General features: G+C 42.0%; 1 protein-coding gene and 1 long non-coding RNA gene across 3 annotated transcripts in view; one reads left to right on the forward strand and one right to left on the reverse strand.

Annotated features, from left to right (window-relative positions):
- Positions 1 to 6,738, forward strand: part of P2RX1 (purinergic receptor P2X 1) — a 36,830-nt gene extending 30,092 nt beyond the window's left edge. Inside the window, exons 11-13 of the mRNA XM_084650820.1 lie at positions 649 to 750; positions 5,249 to 5,317; positions 5,766 to 6,738. Of these exons, the coding sequence (XP_084506946.1) occupies positions 649 to 750; positions 5,249 to 5,314 (168 nt within the window). The 3' untranslated portion in view covers positions 5,315 to 5,317; positions 5,766 to 6,738. The remainder of the gene's footprint in view (positions 1 to 648; positions 751 to 5,248; positions 5,318 to 5,765) is intronic.
- LOC311532395 overlaps positions 1 to 19,711 on the reverse strand; it is a 76,654-nt gene that overhangs the window by 54,649 nt on the left and 2,294 nt on the right. The window lies entirely within an intron of this gene.

Below are 19,711 nucleotides of genomic sequence, written 5' to 3' on the forward strand. Positions count from 1 at the left end.
ATCCCCTAGATATGAACAAACCACAGTGCAATGGGGACTGATGTTAGATGGTCTGCATATCAGCTTGGGCTGCCATCTTGCTGGACCCAGTCAAACTAAGGAAAGTCAGGCCTGGTCAATATTTTCATGGGAGACCTACAAAAGAAACGCTGGAGCAAATATTCTGGCTGATAGGTAGAGGTTGTCCTTCTGCATATGCCCCAAACCAATACCCCAGTATGGTTTCCAGAGGTGAGGTTCTGTCTTTGAGGTGAGATACCACATTGGGATCCTGGCTGCTTGTAGCCATTAAAGACTGCATGGCACCTTTTGGAACAGTAAGGGTGTTAAACTTAATTTGTTAGCCAAATTACAGTTTAAGTACTGGTATTTGCTTTCTGCCTACTTAAGTCCCCTAGCTTGAATCCTGCATATATCATTTCAGTCCTAAACTAAGGTGCAGCATGGACTGTGCACTATTAAACAGCTGCCATGTTCTACATCCAAAGTGGATGAAGTGACTGCTGTTTGCAAGGTGCTTTGGGATACTTTGGGATGAATGTTATAGCCTCAGGAGATTGGTGCAGATTCCTGGTTTAGAGGATCTAATACTTTAGGTGCTGCCCTAACCATGGTTTGGTTTTTGTGTCATGCTTTGTCTGATTTAAGGCATCTGTAGTGTGCGATCTGCTCCTGCTGCACTTTCTCCCACGACGGGATTATTACAAACAGAGGAAATTCAAATATGCAGAAATGAAGACTCCCGTGTCTGTAAGTAACAATTCATTCCTCTTTTACCTGAGACCGCAGAGGGCAGGAGGTATTTGTATACATGTATGCGTGTTCATGTATATAGATTATACAACAAATCTGTCTGAGTGTGTGTATGTACATAAAAATATATTGGAGGGCAGCTAGATACTTCTTTCTCTGGATCGGTTGTCTCTAGTGATTGTCAAATCCACAGAACACTGAACAGAGACTAGAATAATTGATCTTCAGCTCTGAAGTTACAAGAATTCTCTGTATGAAGAATTTCCACTAGCTCTTTGCTTATTCCCTCAGTGGTCCAGTCACCAAAGAGTGACAGTCATGCGTCTTTAGGGTGAGGTTTTCAAAAGCAGTCAGTGTTTGAGCTAACTCTGCTATGACTGGAGTCAATGGCAAAACTCCCATTGGCTTCAATGGGAACAGAGCTAGGCCAGCATTAACTGCTTTTAAAACCCCCACCCATATCACCTTAGAATAACATCAAAACATTGCAACACTGCAAATCCAGGTTGTTTTTCACAGCTGCCTAAGGGATCTGGACTGTCAATTTCCATTCAAATGAACAGCTATTCCAGAAATTAATTTTAATGGGCATTGAGCACCCAGATCTCCTAGGTGGATTTGAAAATCTCAGTCCTTATGTCTAATGATCCATTCTCAGAGTCGTGAGGTTGAGTTGGGGTTAAATCCTTTGCTCCATCTACAGTGCATCCTACAGGACAAGAGGTGACTTGCAGAAAGAACTTATTCTTGGGTGTTTTAAAAGAATACCCATTGAAATGTGGGGTTATTTATGAGTCACTGGACATACACTTACTGATCTTTCTAGGATACTTTTTAACTAGGACTAAGTGATTAAAAAATTAATCGCACAATTAATCAAACTAATTGCATTATTAATCAAATTTATAATAGAATACAATTTATTTAAATATTTTTGGATGTTTTCTATACTTTCAAATATATCGATTTCAATTACAACACAGAATAAAAAGTGTACAGTGCTCATTTTATAAGTATTCGTACTGTAAAAAAACAAAAGAAATAGTATCTTTCAATTCACCTCATTCAAGTACTGTAGTGCATTCTCTTTATCTTGAAAGTTGAACTTACAAGTATAGAATTATGTACAAAAAACCTGCATTCATAAATAAACCAATGTAAAATTGTAGTGCTCGCAAGTCCACTCAGTCCTACTTCTTGTTCAGCCAATCGCTCAGACAAACAAGTTTGTTTACATTTGCAGGAGATAATGCTGCCTGCTTCTTGTTTACAATGTTGCCTGAAAGTGAGAACAGGGGTTCTCATGGCATTGTTGCAGCCAACATCACAAGATATTTACATGCCAGACGCTCTAAAGATTCATATGTCCCTTCATGCTTCAACCACCATTCCAGGGGATATGCGTCCATGCTGATGACGGGTTCTACTCGATAACAATCCAAAGCAATGTGGACCAACGCATGTGCATTTTCATTATCTGAGTCAGATGCCACCAGCAGAAGGTTGATTTTCTTTTTCGATGGTTCAGGTTCTGTAGTTTCCGCATTGGAGTGCTGCTCTTTTAAGACTTCTGAAAGCATGTTCCACACCTTGTCCATCTCAGATTTTGGAAGGCACTTCAGATTCTTAAACCTTGGGTCGAGCGCTGTAACTATCTTTAGAAATCTCACATTGGTACCTTCTTTGTGTTTTGTCAAATCTGCAGTGAAAGTGTTCTTAAAATGAAGAAAATGTGCTAGGTCATCATCTGCAGCTGCTATAACATGAAATATATGGCAGAATGCAGGTAAAACAGCAGGGGACATTGAATTCTTTGGGGGAGAATTGTGTCACAAATTTAGTTAACGCCTTATTTTCTTAACGAGCGTCATCAGCGAGGAAGCACGTCCTCTGGAATGGTGGCTGAAACATGAAGGGGCATATGAATGTTTAGCATATCTGGCATGTAAATACCTAAACAAGTGCCATGCAAATGCCTGTTGTCACTTTCTGGTGACACTGTAAATAAGAAGAGGGCAGCATTATCTCCTGTAAATGTGAACAAACTTGTTTGTCTTAGCGATTGGGTGAACAAGAAGTAGGACTGAGTGGATTTAAGGCTCTGAAGTTTTACATTGTTTTGTATTTGTGTAGTTATGTAACAAAAAAAAAATCTACATTTGTAAGTTGTACTTTCACGACAAAGAGATTGCACTACAGTACTTGTATGAGGTCAACTGAAAAATACTATACCTTTTGTTTATCATTTTTACAGTGCAAATATTTATAATAAAAACATACACTTTGATTTCGAACACAACACAGAATATATATGAAAATGTAGAAAAACATCCAAAATATTTAATAAATTTCATAGAATCATAGAATATCAGGGTTGGAAGGGACCTCAGGAGGTCATCTAGTCCAACCCCCTGCTCAAAGCAGGACCAATCCCCAATTAAATCATCCCAGCCAGGGCTTTGTCAAGCCTGACCTTAAAAACTTCTAAGGAAGGAGATTCCACCACCTCCCTAGGTAACGCATTCCAGTGTTTCACCACCCTCCTAGTGAAAAAGTTTTTCCTAATATCCAACCTAAACCTGCCCCACTGCAACTTGAGACCATTACTCCTTGTCCTGTCCTCTTCTGAGGACACTGAGAATAGTCTAGAACCATCCTCTCTGGAACCACCTCTCAGGTAGTTGAAAGCAGCTATCAAATCCCCCCTCATTCTTCTCTTCTGCAGACTAAACAATCCCAGTTCCCTCAGCCTCTCCTCATAAGTCATGTGTTCCAGACCCCTAATCATTTTTGTTGCCCTTCGCTGGACTCTCTCCAATTTATCCACATCCTTCTTGTAGTGTGGGGCCCAAAACTGGACACAATACTCCAGATGAGGCCTCACCGATGTCAAATAGAGGGGAACGATCACGTCCCTTGATCTGCTCATTATGCCCCTACTTCTACATCCCAAAATGCCATTGGCCTTCTTGGCAACAAGGGCACACTGCTGACTCATATCCAGCTTCTCGTCCACTGTCACCCCTAGGTCCTTTTCCGCAGAACTGCTGCCTAGCCATTCGGTCCCTAGTCTGTAGCGGTGCATTGGGTTCTTCCGTCCTAAGTGCAAGACCGTGCACTTATCCTTATTGAACCTCATCAGATTTCTTTTGGCCCAATCCTCCAATTTGTCTAGGTCCCTCTGTATCCTATCCCTGCCCTCCAGCGTATCTACCACTCCTTCCAGTTTAGTATCATCCGCAAATTTGCTGAGAGTGCAATCCACACCATCCTCCAGATCATTTATGAAGATATTGAACAAAACCGGCCCCAGGACCGACCCCTGGGGCACTCCACTTGACACCGGCTGCCAACTAGACATGGAGCCATCGATCACTACCCGTTGAGCCTGACAATCTAGCCAACTTTCTACCCACCTTATAGTGCATTCATCCAGCCCATACTTCTTTAACTTGCTGACAAGAATACTGTGGGAGACCGTGTCAAAAGCTTTGCTAAAGTCAAGAAACAATACATCCACTGCTTTCCCTTCATCCACAGAACCAGTAATCTTCTCATAGAAGGCGATTAGATTAGTCAGGCATGACCTTCCCTTGGTGAATCCATGCTGACTGTTCCTGATCACTTTCCTCTCATGTAAGTGTTTCAGGATTGATTCTTTGAGGACCTGCTCCATGATTTTTCCAGGGACTGAGGTGAGGTTGACTGGCCTGTAGTTCCCAGGATCCTCCTTCTTCCCTTTTTTAAAGATTGGCACTACATTAGCCTTTTTCCAGTCATCTGGGACTTTCCCCGTTCGCCATGAGTTTTCAAAGATAATGGCCAATGGCTCTGCAACCACAGCCGCCAATTCCTTTAGCACTCTCGGATGCAACTTGTCCGGCCCCATGGACTTGTGCACGTCCAGCTTTTCTAAATGGTCCCTAATCACCTCTTTCTCCACAGAGGGCTGGCCATCTACTCCCCATGTTGTGATGCCCAGCGCAGCAGTCTGGGAGCTGACCTTGTTAGTGAAGACAGAGGCAAAAAATGCATTGAGTAGATTAGCTTTTTCCACATCCTCTGTCACTAGGTTGCCTCCCTCATTCAGTAAGGGGCCCACACTTTCCTTGGCTTTCTTCTTGTTGTCAACATACCTGAAGAAACCCTTCTTGTTACTCTTGGTATTCTTGGTATTGGTAATTTCAATTGGTATTCTACAACAGTGTGATTAAAACTGCAATTAATCACAACAATTTTTTAAATCATGATTAATTTTTTAAGTTAATCTCATGAGTTAACTGTGATTAATCGACAGCCCTACTTTTAATACAAGTCTACTCTGATTTCCAAAGAGTTGGGAGTGCTTCACTAAGAATGGTGTGAAACATATTGAGATCAATTGGATCATGATTACTGTTGCACAACATAGATTAGTCTTTATCACTGATGCTGCTGTGGGGTAATCCCAGAAGGAATAATTGTTTCATCTGGTTTGGACTGGGCAATATCACAGGAAAAAGAAGAGGCTTCCCCTTCCTCCATGTGCAATCTGCAGAACAACGTGACGGGCTCTCAGTGAAATGTAAGTGGCCTCCCCTTCTAAGTTAGATGCACCACTGAAAGTTGATGAAGTCACACCATTTGACCCAGTGGTGAATTTGGCCCTCCCTGTTTCACACAAGGCATGAGAAAGATGCTGTTAAGATAACAGAGCTGGGGAGAGCAATAAGAGAGAGTTGAAATGGGGTTGCAGATGTGGCTTATGGTTGGTTAGATCAACAGATGGGGGCTGTAAAATCTTAACAGGTGTGAATATTTTATTGTGTGGGCTGGATGCACGCCCACATCATGGAAATAATATCTGGGGTGAATGGCCTGGGTTACTTGTAAAGTTTTGGGCGTGACTATGGCAAAGTCAGATGAAGTACACTTTAGCACAGAGCTATGCCTCCTGGGGAGGTGCTGGGCAGGAAGACCCATCCAGGAGAAGGTGGTGATGACTTTTACTGAACCTGTCTCTTTCTCGACAGGGTCTGCACTGAAAGAAGAACCTGCAACCTCTTCCTCTTCTGATATTTTGTAATAGCCCCCAGTTCATCAGGCCATCACAGACCAAATGCCAGCTGAACTCACCATTTTATACCTTAGACTGAGTATTCCTAGGCTGATACATCTTGTCTGTGTTTCAACAGACTATATTTGTCAGGATAGGAGTGCACATCTTTAGGAGCGCAGCCAAAATGTGAGTGGAAGCTCAATGGGCTGCAAGATAGCAGATGGTTCTGATTTAGTCGCAGCTTTAGGCACTGACTAAACTATTCTGGCATGGGGGATTCCCACTGACTTCACCCCAAAAAAAGAGAAGCATGGAGCCCCATTAATTTAAAGCACAGAGGGACTTTTTCCTTGTTGCTCTTTTTTAAAAGGCCCTCTGAAGTTAAGGTGACCAGCTGTCCTGATTTTATAGGGACAGTCCGATATTCAGGGCTTGGTCTTATATAGGCGCCTATTACCCCCCACCCCGTCCCAATTTTTCACACTTGCTAGCTGGTCAGTCTGTCTGAAGTGCTACTATCCTTGGTCCAAATACAATAGACAGAGAGGGAGAGGTTAGGCCAAACTAAATACTGAGTGTAAAACAAACATGGGGAGACCCAAACAGTACTGATTACATCACCCTCCTGATCCCTAGTTGGGTGTTGGCACCACATATGATAAAGGCACACACCCACAGAGTCCAATGAGATCATAGCAGACAGTTCTAGTTCCACCTAGATCTTCTGTGGTCTGCTATGAAATGCACAGGGGCTGTTTGGAGCTATGCTCTGGATTAGCCTAGGATCTGCCTGATTTGTAGGGATTTTGTTAGCCCTGGCTAAGCCACTTCCCCGTAGAGGAGTGCCTACTCCTGATGAGGACTGCACTGTTCCTCTTGGTCAATTACAACACTTGGTTATTTATTTTATTAAAAAATAAACCTCTAGTTTTTCTACTAATTCACCTCTCTGTGCCAGTGCTTGTCCTTGGAGGGCATAGATAGATGCAGTGTGCTGGCAGGCACTGAAGAATTCAGCATTCTCAGAAAGGTCGTATATACAAGTCTACAACTCTTCTCCTCTAGCCTAACAAAGAATGTGACCATAAGCAAACCAGGTGCAGCAGCCAGAGCTGCATGTAGACAGTGAGGATATGCCATTTTGACTCTGCACAATCTAGACTGCATCTCTCTGCTCACTTTTTCCTCATACTGCACATGCCTGGGATCCCCCTTAAATTGTCATACCCTGTTTAATTGTTAGTTTCCCTCTGCATCCCATCTTCACCCATAGATAACCTATTTTTGCTCAAATGACATAATGAATAATACTTTGCTGTTCTTTCATCCAAGGAGCTCAGAACATTTTCCACAAATCAACTAGTTAAGCTTTACAACACTTCTGTACGGGTAATAAAGGATTTATAGGGATCACTTCATCTGCCACAGAAATGCAGTTATCTCCGGCGTGGGACGCAAGAGCTGTTTGACAGCATACAGCAATATTACACTACAGTGTAGGGCAGGAAGTGAAGGAGAATCTTGTAACATTTGTAACCGCAGGAGGAATTTAGTTAGCAGTTCACCTAATTGCATTGCAAATCATTCGTTAACAAGGTTCTATTCCTCCCCTGTTTACCCTTAAAAAGGTACCTTAGCTTTGCCACTAATCTATACTGACTGGTTAATTTAACTAATCGTTTCTACCCTTTGTAATGACCTTGCTATTATACATTATAGCCCTTAAAGAGAGCTGTTGACAAGAAACTCCATATCCTCTATCAACTGGACTCAGTTAAGGTTAAGAGCCATAGGGAGAGAGAATGCTCTGCATTTCTGCAGCGGTCACTATGCTCATCCATGCCATAATCATAGACAGATTAGCAGTCACATCCCAGAGCTGCTCAAGAAAAATACAAGTGCAACACATACTTTATGGGTGAATCTTCAAGTAACAAATATGCTGCAGCAATAATTGTCTAGTGTGGCTGCATTGTTCCCCTTGCAGCGGCACACTACAACCAGCAGATGGAACTAACAGACCATTGATGGCCTTTTAATTCAAAGGCAGCACAGGAAAAATGGAATGGTCAGAGATCCAAAACACTGAAATAAATGTGTTCACACAACCTTTTGTGCCAGTTTAACTAAATCAATCCCTAAGATAAACCAGCGCAAGCTGCGTGCCGAGAAACTGATACAGTAGTTCCTGGCTTCTTGGTATTTTAACTTTTGGGCTTTTGAAAAGCAAGTTGGAGGCAGGCTTTGTATTTTGTTTTTTTAAAAAGGAGGAATAAAGCATTTGGGAAAATGCTACTTTATCAGTACTGCCAACTCTAAACATCCAAGAGTCAGCCCCGCCTCCCCCCCCCCCATCATGACTTTGTCCTTAAAATCATGATATTTTAAAATATATATATACACATTGAGTTCTTTTTATTTGCCTTCTGGTTTATGAGAATTTAGGCCATATTTTCAAGCTCTCTGCAACCATGAGGGCTTAATAAAAAGAGAACTGAGATTCTCATGTAATTACGTGTCCCAGGGCCTGGAGCTTTAAGTTAAATACCAAATAATATGAGACTCATGATAATACTGCAAGAGTTGACAACTGTTTTGTTTTAATACAGCTCTTCCCCTTTTGCTCCATTGAGATGTAGAAAAACCTGTAACACCTCCAAGGCTAGGCCTGGTGGAAGGTATGCTATATCTGGGCATATAGCATGTGAAATAAGTCCAAATGAGCAGACAGAGATGCACTAGCTCTTTCGTTCATTCAGTCTAGGCAGGTGGGTCCTCCTTAGGTGTAGTTTCTGTGCTTCTATGTTGTCCGATCATAAGCCCTTCCCCCTTTTAAATTACATTTGATGCAAAAATAGCTCATCCAAGTAAAGAGAAGAGGTATCCCTTAATCATATTCTTCTGTCCAGCTGGAGCCTCTTTGTCTTCCAAGTATTCATTTGGATGTGACATTGAGTCTGAGAGTCAGGGGCCTGGGGAAATGGCCTCTGAAATGACTGGTAAACATTCGAGAAGAAAATGAAAACTGCCTTTTGATTGTGCCTAATTCTCTCCTGTGCCAAAAGTAAACTGAAGAGAGAAAGGTACAAGTGTTATCATGGGGGATCTGGGTAGCTCAGTGCTTCCCCCTACAGTTCCTGGATGTTTATAATATGAGACAGTGGAAGATTATTTCGGAGGGTGGGTGGGAAGAGGCCGTGCAAATGTATATATTGTGGGACACGAGTACCAGATTGAACCTTTCGGTCTCTCCTCCTGACTCATTTGTATCTCAGCATCGACCTGCTATCACTGCAGAGGTCAGGAACTATTTTTGTCTATTGGGTTCATTATGCATAATTCCCTGTGGAGCCGGTCTGAGTTGGTCTCCTTCTATTCTTCAGCAAGGGGCCAAAACACATCTGTTTACCATACCATTAGCACAAGGGGGTTTACTTCTTATTTACAAGTTCTGTAGAATTTTTGTAAGAATCTCCTCAGTTTGCTGTATGTGCCACCTTATTTGTGCAGGAGTGGTTTTTTACAGCTCCTTCTCTTGTTTAATTGGGGTTTGGTCTTGTAAATGATTATTTAATTAATAGAAAAATACAATGTAGCTCCTGATTAATTAAATGCACTCGCCAATCCTTTCAGGCAGAGATCACACAAGAATTAATATCTCAGGGACCAAATAGACATTGTTCTTAATTAAAATAAAATAATAATAATACCTCTTATATAGCTCGTCATCAGTAGATCTCGGAACACTTTATAATGGAGGTCAGTAACACTAGCCCTGCTCTACAGATGAGGAAACTAAGGTACAGGAGAATTAAAGTACTGCAGCTGGTGTTTGAGTAAGTGAACAGTTTTATTGCTCCGTCTTTGGAATCAGTCCAACACAATAGCCTAGATCTGAGCACTTCTGAACTTTGGGGAGTTTGAAATCTGGATCCAAATGTAACCCTAATAAATAACGGTCTGAGCCTTTACTTATGTCAGTAGACCCTGACATACTTTCATGAGTGGGGGTTATACGATCAGGCTCTAAATAAATATACAAACATATTCATATACTTAGGCCTTGTCCTTATAGGAAAATTGACCACAGGGAATATTCTATTTCTCAAAGCTTTTGCAGAATAACTTATTCTGCAATAACTATGACAGAATTTTTTCCCCATGTAGAGAAGGCCTCAGATTATAAACTCTTGGTCACAGGGACTATTTAATCATTCTGCATGTGCATAGTGCCCAGCAAAGCTGGGCCCTTATCCCTGACTAGGGCCTTTAGGTGCTACAGCAATGCCAATGATAATAAACAATAACATTATAAAATATATATTTCCCATTCTACACAATCTCTCCTTGCTCTAATACATTCATTCCTTGGCTGTAAACTGTAGCTTAATTATTCCACGATATTTTCTATGGGAAACTGCTATTTCCTTTTGTCTTTTTTTAATTGCTCACTTTATTTTAGAGTGAGTGACAGGCAGGCAGGGCCAAATCTATTCCTGACAACAGTGAAGTCCCTGGACCAGATCTTCAGCTAGCGTAAATCAGCATAGCTCCACTAACGTCAACAGACCTATGCCAATTTACACTTGCTGAGGATCCAGTTCTATGATATAGATCTGGCCCACTGTTTCAAAAAAGAAATGGTAACAACTCTGACTTCTTCTTAAACAAACTGTACTTGTCACACAATGACAGAATGTATGTTATGTCGCCCTCCGGTGGCTGGCCCAAAAAGAACAACAACCTACCAATGCTACTAGCTAACGAAGTTATTCCTTTAGCTCAGTGGTTTTCAAACTTTTTAGGCTGTGTATCCCTTGCCAAATAATGTAGCCTGCCGCATACACCCAACTAAGATAGGGTCATAATATACCCATGAAAACAGAAAAGAAAAAAAAAAGTCTGTAAGGGATAACATGATGTATTGTTCACAAATACAGGATTTTTCTCACGTACCCCCTGACAAGAGCATGAGTATCCATAGGGATACGCATACCCCAGTTTGAAAACCACTGCTTGAGTTCAAGTGGTAGAGGTCTGTGCTGCAGTACTAAAGGAAATAGGTTCAGATTCTGCTGATGTCCCTTGTATGATGCTGGTACATAACTAAGCCAAGAGTTTTAAAAGTGACCAGAGATTCTGGTGCCCAACCTGAGTCACATTAAAGGGATCTAAGTTTCGGGGAGTAGTCCTCAACCCTATCAGAAAATCAAGCTCCTTTAAAGCATCTTAAGTTGAACACCCAAAAATGGAGGTAGTCAAAATTACTAGTCACTTTTGAAAATCTGGGACTGACTTTATTAATACTTTCTAAAACAGGATCAGTAGGGAAAAAAATATCATTCCTCAGATCAAAAGATTCTGTTCTCCCCTCGAAGCATGCGAGCAACGCTTTGTTGGCATTAATGATTGTTATACACATTAGTTTGAGAGGTACTGAAAGTGTTAGTGAAACTGTCCAATGTTTAGTCTTCTATATTGAGATCTTTATCTTGAACTATTTTATGCTCCAAAGACTCACTTGCATCACAACACACTATCTCTAAGTATGAGTACCTTCTGTGGATCCTATAGTGCCAAGGCACAGCAATGTCTACATATCTGGATGTATATAAGAAAAGGTTTCTATGGCTCTCATTGTTCTGAACTGGGAAATATTTTGTCTTGATTTGTTTATACTGCCTGCAAGAGTTCTATTAAAACTGATATACAGTTAGCTCTATCTGTCTGAGCTCCCTAAATCAAAGGCTGCCGCCATAACACTGTGGCAGCCTTGTGATCTCATTGTATTTTGCAAGCTAAGCAGAGTAAAGTCTTGTCTAGACTTGAAGAAACACATCTAAGAAAAATTCAGGTGATGCAGGAGGCAGTGTTGAAGATTCAGTAAGTGGCAGTTTTCTCTCTGAGTCAATATTGAACCAATGCTCCAGGGTTCTGTTAAGGGGCACCATTAAGTTGTAGGAGGGTACAGTCTTTTGGATTCAATGTAAAACGGAGGTCAATGAAAAAGTCCCACTGCATTTTCTGCAAGGGTACAGGAGTTACCTAGAGATTGTCCTGAATAAAACACCCTGGCTCTAAACACCCTTGAGTTTGGGTAAAGTTTGGATCTGTATCCAGACTTTGCAGCTCAGGCCCAACTATTCTGTAAACACTGGTGTTCGGTCCAATTACCTGAGGAGTTACATTCTGCCCCAGGTGAATGCAGCATAAGAACCTGAACAGAACAGAATAAACGACACATCTGATCATTTTCACTCCTTGCTCTGAAATGTGTGCACTATTCAATATCTACCACATTCCACCCCACCTAATGACTGGCAAAGTCATTCCTGTGCATAGACAATTTAAGACCTATGGGATGAAAGATTCTAGATAAATAAGATATTGGGGTATGTTTAACATGGTAGTTTAAACTGGTAGAATAAAGCCAAGAGTTAAGGGGATGCTAATGAGAAGAATTATATTAACTAAGTGTATACATAAAATATAAAGGGACACCTATCCAAGGCTCTAGACACCCTGTGTAATGGTGTGGAGGTCACCCCAGTCTGCCTCCTGAGGTCAAGCATTTGTGCCTACCTAAATTTCCCCTCACGTAGGGCATAAGCAAGTCCAAGCAGGTCTTTCTAGTATTAAAGAGTGCCCTATGTGGAGGGTCTCATTTATTTAACTGAAAAGAACACCACGAAAACATAAATGAAAGCATCAGTCAGCTACTCCACCAGAAACTCTCTGCCTCTGGATTAATCAGTCTAATGTCTTGCCCCTGTAGCCATGGAGCTCTCTCGGGGCTGAATTACCTGCCTGTAGCTTGGGCCTCTGCTGGGCATTCAGCTGGATGCCACCCTTCCCCCAACAGCGCATCGCTCTTTTCAGAGTCTGAGAAAGTGGGACTTTTCTAAAACACTTATGAATCCCACAAGTGTCTCAGTTTCCCTCTGCACTTTACATTGTAAAAAAAAAAAAAAAAAGTTTGTCTCCTACTAAACCAGCGCAGGAAGCATGAAGTGAGGGGCCACCTGGCTGTCTGGGTCATTAAAAAACTGGCTCAAACCTTCCCCGAATCAACACAGCATTCAGCAAGACAAAGAGATGCTCAGGGACTGAACCATCAACACCTAACAGCAGGAAACCCCAGCAGGCGGGACTTATGAACTGAGCTGGAGAACCAGGTGTCAGGTGAGTGGAAGAAGGCGGCTTTTTGGAGAAACTCAGGAGCTGGGGGGACAAGGTGGGGAATTCATCACAGCTTGGCTGTTTCATCATGGCACTGGTTGACCAGGATGGACTATGGCTTCACTCAGTGGTCCCCAAATTGTGGGGTGCACCCCCCCCTAGGGAGCACAGAAGAACATCCCGGGGGGTGTGGAGGGGCCTGGGCCAGCTCCCACAAGGGATAAAGAAGGGAGCACCACTCAGCCCTACTCTGCCCCAGCTCTCCTCCGACCCCACTCTCAGGCCCCAGCTCCCAACTTGCAGCCGCCAGCCATGGCCTCCAGCCTGGCTGCAACTCCACTCCCAGTTGGAGGGCCCCAGAAACATTTTATTATTGGTAAGGAGGGGCGGGGGATGGTGAGAGGAAAAGTTTGAGGACCACTGGCTTAATTTCTGCCTCTGTGCTAATTGAAGGACTGTAAGAATCTGTGTGCTCCGTAATTAATAAAGCTTTGAAAAGGCTGCCGGTGTCACTGTAAACACTGACTGGGAGCACTGTGCCCAGAAGGGCACAGTACAAGCCTCCCTGCAGGAATCTGGCTCAGCTGGTGCCAAAGGCCCAGCCTTGGAGGCCACAGGCCTGTCCTGGAGAACTGTGTGGGTTCTTGGGACCCGGCCCGCTAAACGGGTCACTTACCAGCTGGGCATAGACCAGACCCTGTGATTCCCTGACACTGAGCAATTCCATATTCGCTTCTCAGGAGGTTGCGTGCCCCGTTTGTTCTCCTGGGCTGCTCTGGTCCCTTGCCTGGGAGCACTTTTTCTCTGGGCCTGTCCCTCTCCCTGAACATCTGTTCACCAGGGAGACAGCACTGGGAGTAGCTTCCTACTCAGCTCCCCTGAGGAGTCTCTCTCCTCAGGAGCTTCTTCTGTTCTTGCTTCCTAACTGAGCTGAGACCTCCTAAAACTTTATTATGCCCAAGTGTTCCTTAACTAATTAACTGCTGCCCAGTCACCTAGATAATTAACTACTCACAGTAGATCTGGGTTTCAGAGTAGCAGCCGTGTTAGTCTGTATCCGCAAAAAAACAGGAGTACTTGTGGCACCTTAGAGATCTGGGTTGGCTCACTCTCCTGAGCAGAGCTTGTCACAAGTAGGCAGGGTGCCTGACTCCCCACTTCCCTCCGCCCCTGAGAGTATGTGTCTACCCTTCAGATAGACACCAGTGGCTGACCTGCGCTGACTCGGGCTCACAGGACACAAGCTAAAGGGCTGTTTAACTGTGGTGTAGATGTTTGGGCCCTAGGACCTTGTGAGGTGGAAGGGTCGCAGCCAAGCCCGAGCATCTGCACCACGATTAAACAGCCCCTTAGCCTGAGCCCTGTGAGCCCACATCGGCTGGCAGCTACCCTGTACCACCCTGCTATAAATTATGAAAACAAAATTATATCATGCATCAAACACCAACTCCTTCCTCCCCCACACACACACCTGATTTCTCCCTAAGGTCCTTCTCCACAGCAGCCCATGTAAGTAGATTTGTCTTGCAGTGTGTCCTGAAGGGCAATAGTGCTCCCCTCTCTTTTAAATCAAGGAGTATAATTATACCCAGCACTCAACATCTTCAAAGCTCTTAAGCATTAGTAATTAGCCCCCACAAAGCACTGCAGAGGTAAGTATTATTTATCTCTATTTTACAGATGGGTAAACTGAGGCACATCTACTTACATGTGCTTACTTACATGTAAGTAAACTGAGGCACGGGGAGGGGAAATGACTTGCTAAAGGCCAAAGCATGTGCTAGTGTCAAAACCAGCATTAGAACTGGACCATCGTCATATGTTCAATCAGGGATGTGCTAGGGATAGACACTGGCTAGAGAATTTCCTTACTGGCCTTCTTTGAAATGCTGCATGTCAAAAGGAGATATACCAGGGGTACTTATCCTGTTTCTACTCTAATTAGATTGTAAGCTCTTCTGGGGTCTACCTTAATCAGGGCCTGTAGACCCTACTGTAATACAAATGTGATAAACAATAGTAAAAACTCGGGCAATCTTTTAAACTGTGCCTAGCATTCTACAGAATAAGCATTACCAACATTCTTATAAACTTTTAGACTTGTTGAACTAGTTACATGTTGTTTCCTTGGTTTTAATATTGGTTTCTTCTTATCTCATTGTTTATTCAGAACCACTAGTAAAGGATATGGGGAGACAAATTAGTTTATATATGTAGGGAAGCCTTTTTTTTTTTTTTTTTCCAACTTGTATATGGAATTTGGATGCCTATCATAAGTACGTATGTCAGAAAATTGGGCCATGCATGACTAAATTTTATGGAGATTTTTGCATCCAAATATCACACTGGGTGCATAATGCAGCCCTCCATATGCATTTTGTATCATAACCATATTAGAGAATGGTGCTGGTAAATTTAAACCAGAGCATGCTTAAAATCTCTTTTATGGAACATCAAAGAAACTAATTAAATTGTTTTGATTTCCCTTTTGCATTTACAGACTCGGCAAAATGACAATGGAATGGGAATAGCAAAGAAAGCGTCAGGCTCTCTGCACCATTGCCCTGTTTGGTTTCGGTTTATGAATCTCCCAGGGAAATACAGGCAGGAAATGGTTCTTTATTAATATTTTATAGGATTCCTGCCAATTGTTTTTAAAAATGCAATCAGCGCTGTGCATTTTACAGTATTAATATCAGCCTTTTACAGACTAGGGAGCTCCAGCTGCAGGCTCAGCATTGGTATGAAATGATCCATCAGACAGTTGGGTTCCTTAGGCTTTGGGAGTTTGGGTGACAGCGTTGCACCCCCAGAACTGCACTGTTGGCTGATTTCCAAAACTCAGAAGACAGAGAATCATCACTGGTTTGTATGTGCAGGTTCCATTCAATAGGAACTGAAGCTGCAAAGAGAAAGTGATAGTAGAAGGTGAGCAGTCCTCAGAAAGGGCCTAATCCTGTTGGAATTACTCAGGCAAAACTCCCACTGAAGTCAACGGGCCCTTACTTAGGTCCAAATAACCCGCTACATGGGAGGGAACTGCGGATGGGCGAATTACCAGGTTCCCCTCAGATTCCTCTGAATTCTTCCATCAGTGGAGGGGTTGTTGGGGATTGTCCCTGCCTTGACAAAGAAAAGCAGGGGATAAAGTTAATAACCCCTCAAGTGCCACTGGTGTCCCTTCCTCTTTGTGGATACCTGTGACCATGTGAGAACAGTGATGCAAAGACTGCCGATCTCTGTCTTTTCCACAGGAAAAGGGCAAGACCTGGGTACATTTAGTTCTTTCCATCCAAGAATCACATGGAGATGTTCAGTTTTTACTCATTGCAATACCTGTTGTCTCCAGAGGGAGTTGTTCCTAAGTAAGGACTGCCTAGTGGGAGTTTTGTGGGAGTGACAAGCACAAAATCTGGCCAGTAATAATTAGGCCTGGGGAAACCTCATGGTATTGGAGCTTTCGCAAACCTCTTATTAGATTTTGGGTTCCCAAAGCCAGTCCGAGTTCTTTCCTACACTGTAACTTAAACTCATGAGGATTTTTCAATTAAAAAAAATAAAAGTAGCCTGTAGTCTGTATTAGGGATAGAGAACCTTCACCCCAAACTTCCCTTCTCCAAAAACAGACTCACAGAAGGGGGTATCTGATACACTATGTTGATATTTTAATTTGGATTTCTTTCGCTTAGCTCTGGTTGTAGGCAGTGAGAGTAGTGTGCATGTATCTAATGACAGAATTGGATTGAATAGTATTTAAAGATATGAAACCATGGAAACTACAGCATGATTATAAATAAAGGACATTGCAAGGATATAACTGCCAGGTTACCGATAATTTTAAAAACTAAATGGTCAGTCTAAAATTTGTCTGACTTTAACCCCCAGCCACTGGTTCTTGTTATGCCTTTCTCTGCTAGATGAAATACCCCTTTAGTACCTGGTATTTTCTCCTCATGAGGATACTTATACACTGTAATCATGTCACCTCTTGATTTTGTTTTTGATAAGCTAAATAGATTGAGTTTTGAGTCTCTCACTGGTAAGCCATTTTCTCAGAATTTAACAATTCCTTACCATTTGATATTGGCTGATAAAGCAAGCTTTGATAAGAGTGCTGGGGCTTGGATACATAGAGCTACTGCAATATAGAAGGCCTTTTTAATGACTGCAGTTTAGACTAAATAAAATAAAGTCCTTGCAAGGCTTAGTGGAAACATTGGTATTTTAATAACTAGTGTCCTCTTAATAATTATCTTTTGATACTGCTGTGCGCAGAGACTAAATGCAAATGAGCAAGACTCTGTTGGATGGGAAACAAAAGTTTATTGTAAGCCACAAGCTGCAGTAATATTGTGTCAGTTATTTTGAGATTTGAAGCCCACACTAAAAATAAAATAGTTGAGCGATGGAGAACATTGAGCCGCTTCAATGTCTACAGAAGCACCAGTGAGGAAAATTCCTGATCCCATTGAGATGTGTGTGTGAGGCGAGTGAGAGAGGGATTGATTCCCTTCCCTACAATGGTTCACTCTTGGGGTGATCCTCTCCACAGAATGGAAAGGGCTATCCTGCCAGTGTTCAGATTTGTGTGGGGCCTGTCAGGCTGTCCCTTAAGCTCATTCAATTGCAAAGCAAATACTGATTGGAGACTCATGGGAAAGCACTCCCATGCCATGGGATTAGCTAGCAAACTGATCTCTGTCCCTGCTCCAGTGAACTATCTGCATCTGTTAAAGCACAGGACAGGACTGCCAATGGTGGCAATAACAGCAACTCTGATGGCAAGTTGGGTCAAGGAATAAAAGATACCCTAACTGATCAAAGCTACCGGTATCATTCAGATGTAACCTACTATTAATCAAAGGACTGTATTTAACTCCACGGAAAAGTAGGTAAAATAGATCAGGAAAAAAGTCAAATAATTTAGAGTACCTCCTTATGGGGCATAACAGATTAAATTCAAATTGTGTTAGTCAACATGCATCACTTATCCACATCTCCCTATAATTTCAGTAAATGCTTGTATTTGCAGTCACAATTAAATTCTATTAGTAGCTCCTGAAACTAAACCTTTGGATTAAGGAACCTTCTGTAGTACTGATGGGGCTAAAGCAGAAGATCCTTGAAAGATTAAGTGCAGCTGGACCTCTCTGCATCAGGACACTTGAGAATGAAGCATATTTCTACCAGACAAATTCAAATTTTAAAAGCACTTGTATTGTATTGGGAGTTATGTTTGTAATGGATTTTATGACTGTGTTGTAGTTATTTTTATTATTTGTATTTTGGTATTGCCTAGAGACCCCAGCCCCAGTTTGCTAGCTGCAGTACAACCTTGGTCATGTCCCAAAGAGCTTATGATCTAAGTATAAGATGAGATAATAAATTGGTTGATATAACAGAGAGACTAGGAGTACAAGATCAATGAGATGAGATGATCAACATGATAAGCAGCAGTTACAATACACCAGCCAACTTTTGGTAATTATTTTTGTTGGCATCATATATTCGTAGATTCCAAGGCCAGAAGGGCCCATTGTGATCATCTAGTCTGATGTCCTATATATAACACAGGCCACAGAACTTCCCCAAAATAATTCCTAGAACAGATCTTTTAGAAAAATATTCAATCCTGATTTTAAAATAGTTAATAATGGAGAATCCACCATGACCCTTGTCAAATTGTTCCAGTGATTAATTACTCTTACTGTTAGAAATGTACACCTTATTTCCAATCTGAATTTGTCTAGCTTCAACTTTTCCAGCTATTGGAATACGTTATACCTTTCTTTGTGCGACTGAAGAATACATTATTAAATATTTGTTCCCCATATACGTACTTATAGACTGTAATCAAGTCATCCCTTAGCCTTCGTTAAGCTAAATAGAGTGCGCTCCTGGAGGCTACCACAATAGGGCATGTTTTCTAATTCTTTAATCATTCTTGTGGCTCTTCTCTGAAACCTCTTGAATTTATCAACATCCTTCTTGAATTGTGGACACCAGAACTGGACAGTATTTTGTCCAGTGGTTGAACCAGTGTCAAATACAGAGGTAAGCTAACCTCTCTACTCCAACTCAAGATTATCCTGTTTATGCATCCAAAGATTGCATTCACCCTTTTGGCCACAGTGTCTCACTGCAGGATCAAATTCAGCTAATTATCCATCACAATCTCCAAATCTTTTTCAAAGTCACTGCTTCCCAGAATAGAGTCCCCCAATGTGTAAGAAAAACATTTTTTATAGATGTATACACTTACATTTAGCTACATTAAAATGCATATTATTTGCTTGAGCCATTTACCAAGCGTTCCAGATCACTCTGAATCAGTGACCTGTCTTCATTATTCCCCCAATTTGCGTCATCTGCAAACTTTATCAGTGAATATTTTATGTTTTCTTCCAGATCATTAACAAAAAAAGGTTAAATAGCATAGGACCAAGAACAGATTCCTGAGGGATCCCACTAGAAACAGTCCCGTCTGTTGATGAGTCCCCATTTACAATGACATTTTGAGACCTATCAGTTAGCTAGCTTTTAATCCATTTAATGTTTGCCATTTCGGCATGTAAATAGGGTTTAAAAGTAGTAACCGTTTAACCTATTAAAATTCTATTGGTTAAACAGTTAACCGTTAAGGAGTTTGCATAGGCGGGGAACTAGGGGAGGGGGTGCTGCAGCACTCCCATATTTTACGCAGGGCTCCGCTGCTGGCCCCGTGCCTGGGGTTCTGGCTGG

Source organism: Lepidochelys olivacea (genome assembly GCF_965140295.1).
Source record: "Lepidochelys olivacea isolate rLepOli2 genome assembly, chromosome: 17".
Lineage (NCBI taxonomy): Eukaryota > Metazoa > Chordata > Testudines > Cheloniidae > Lepidochelys > Lepidochelys olivacea.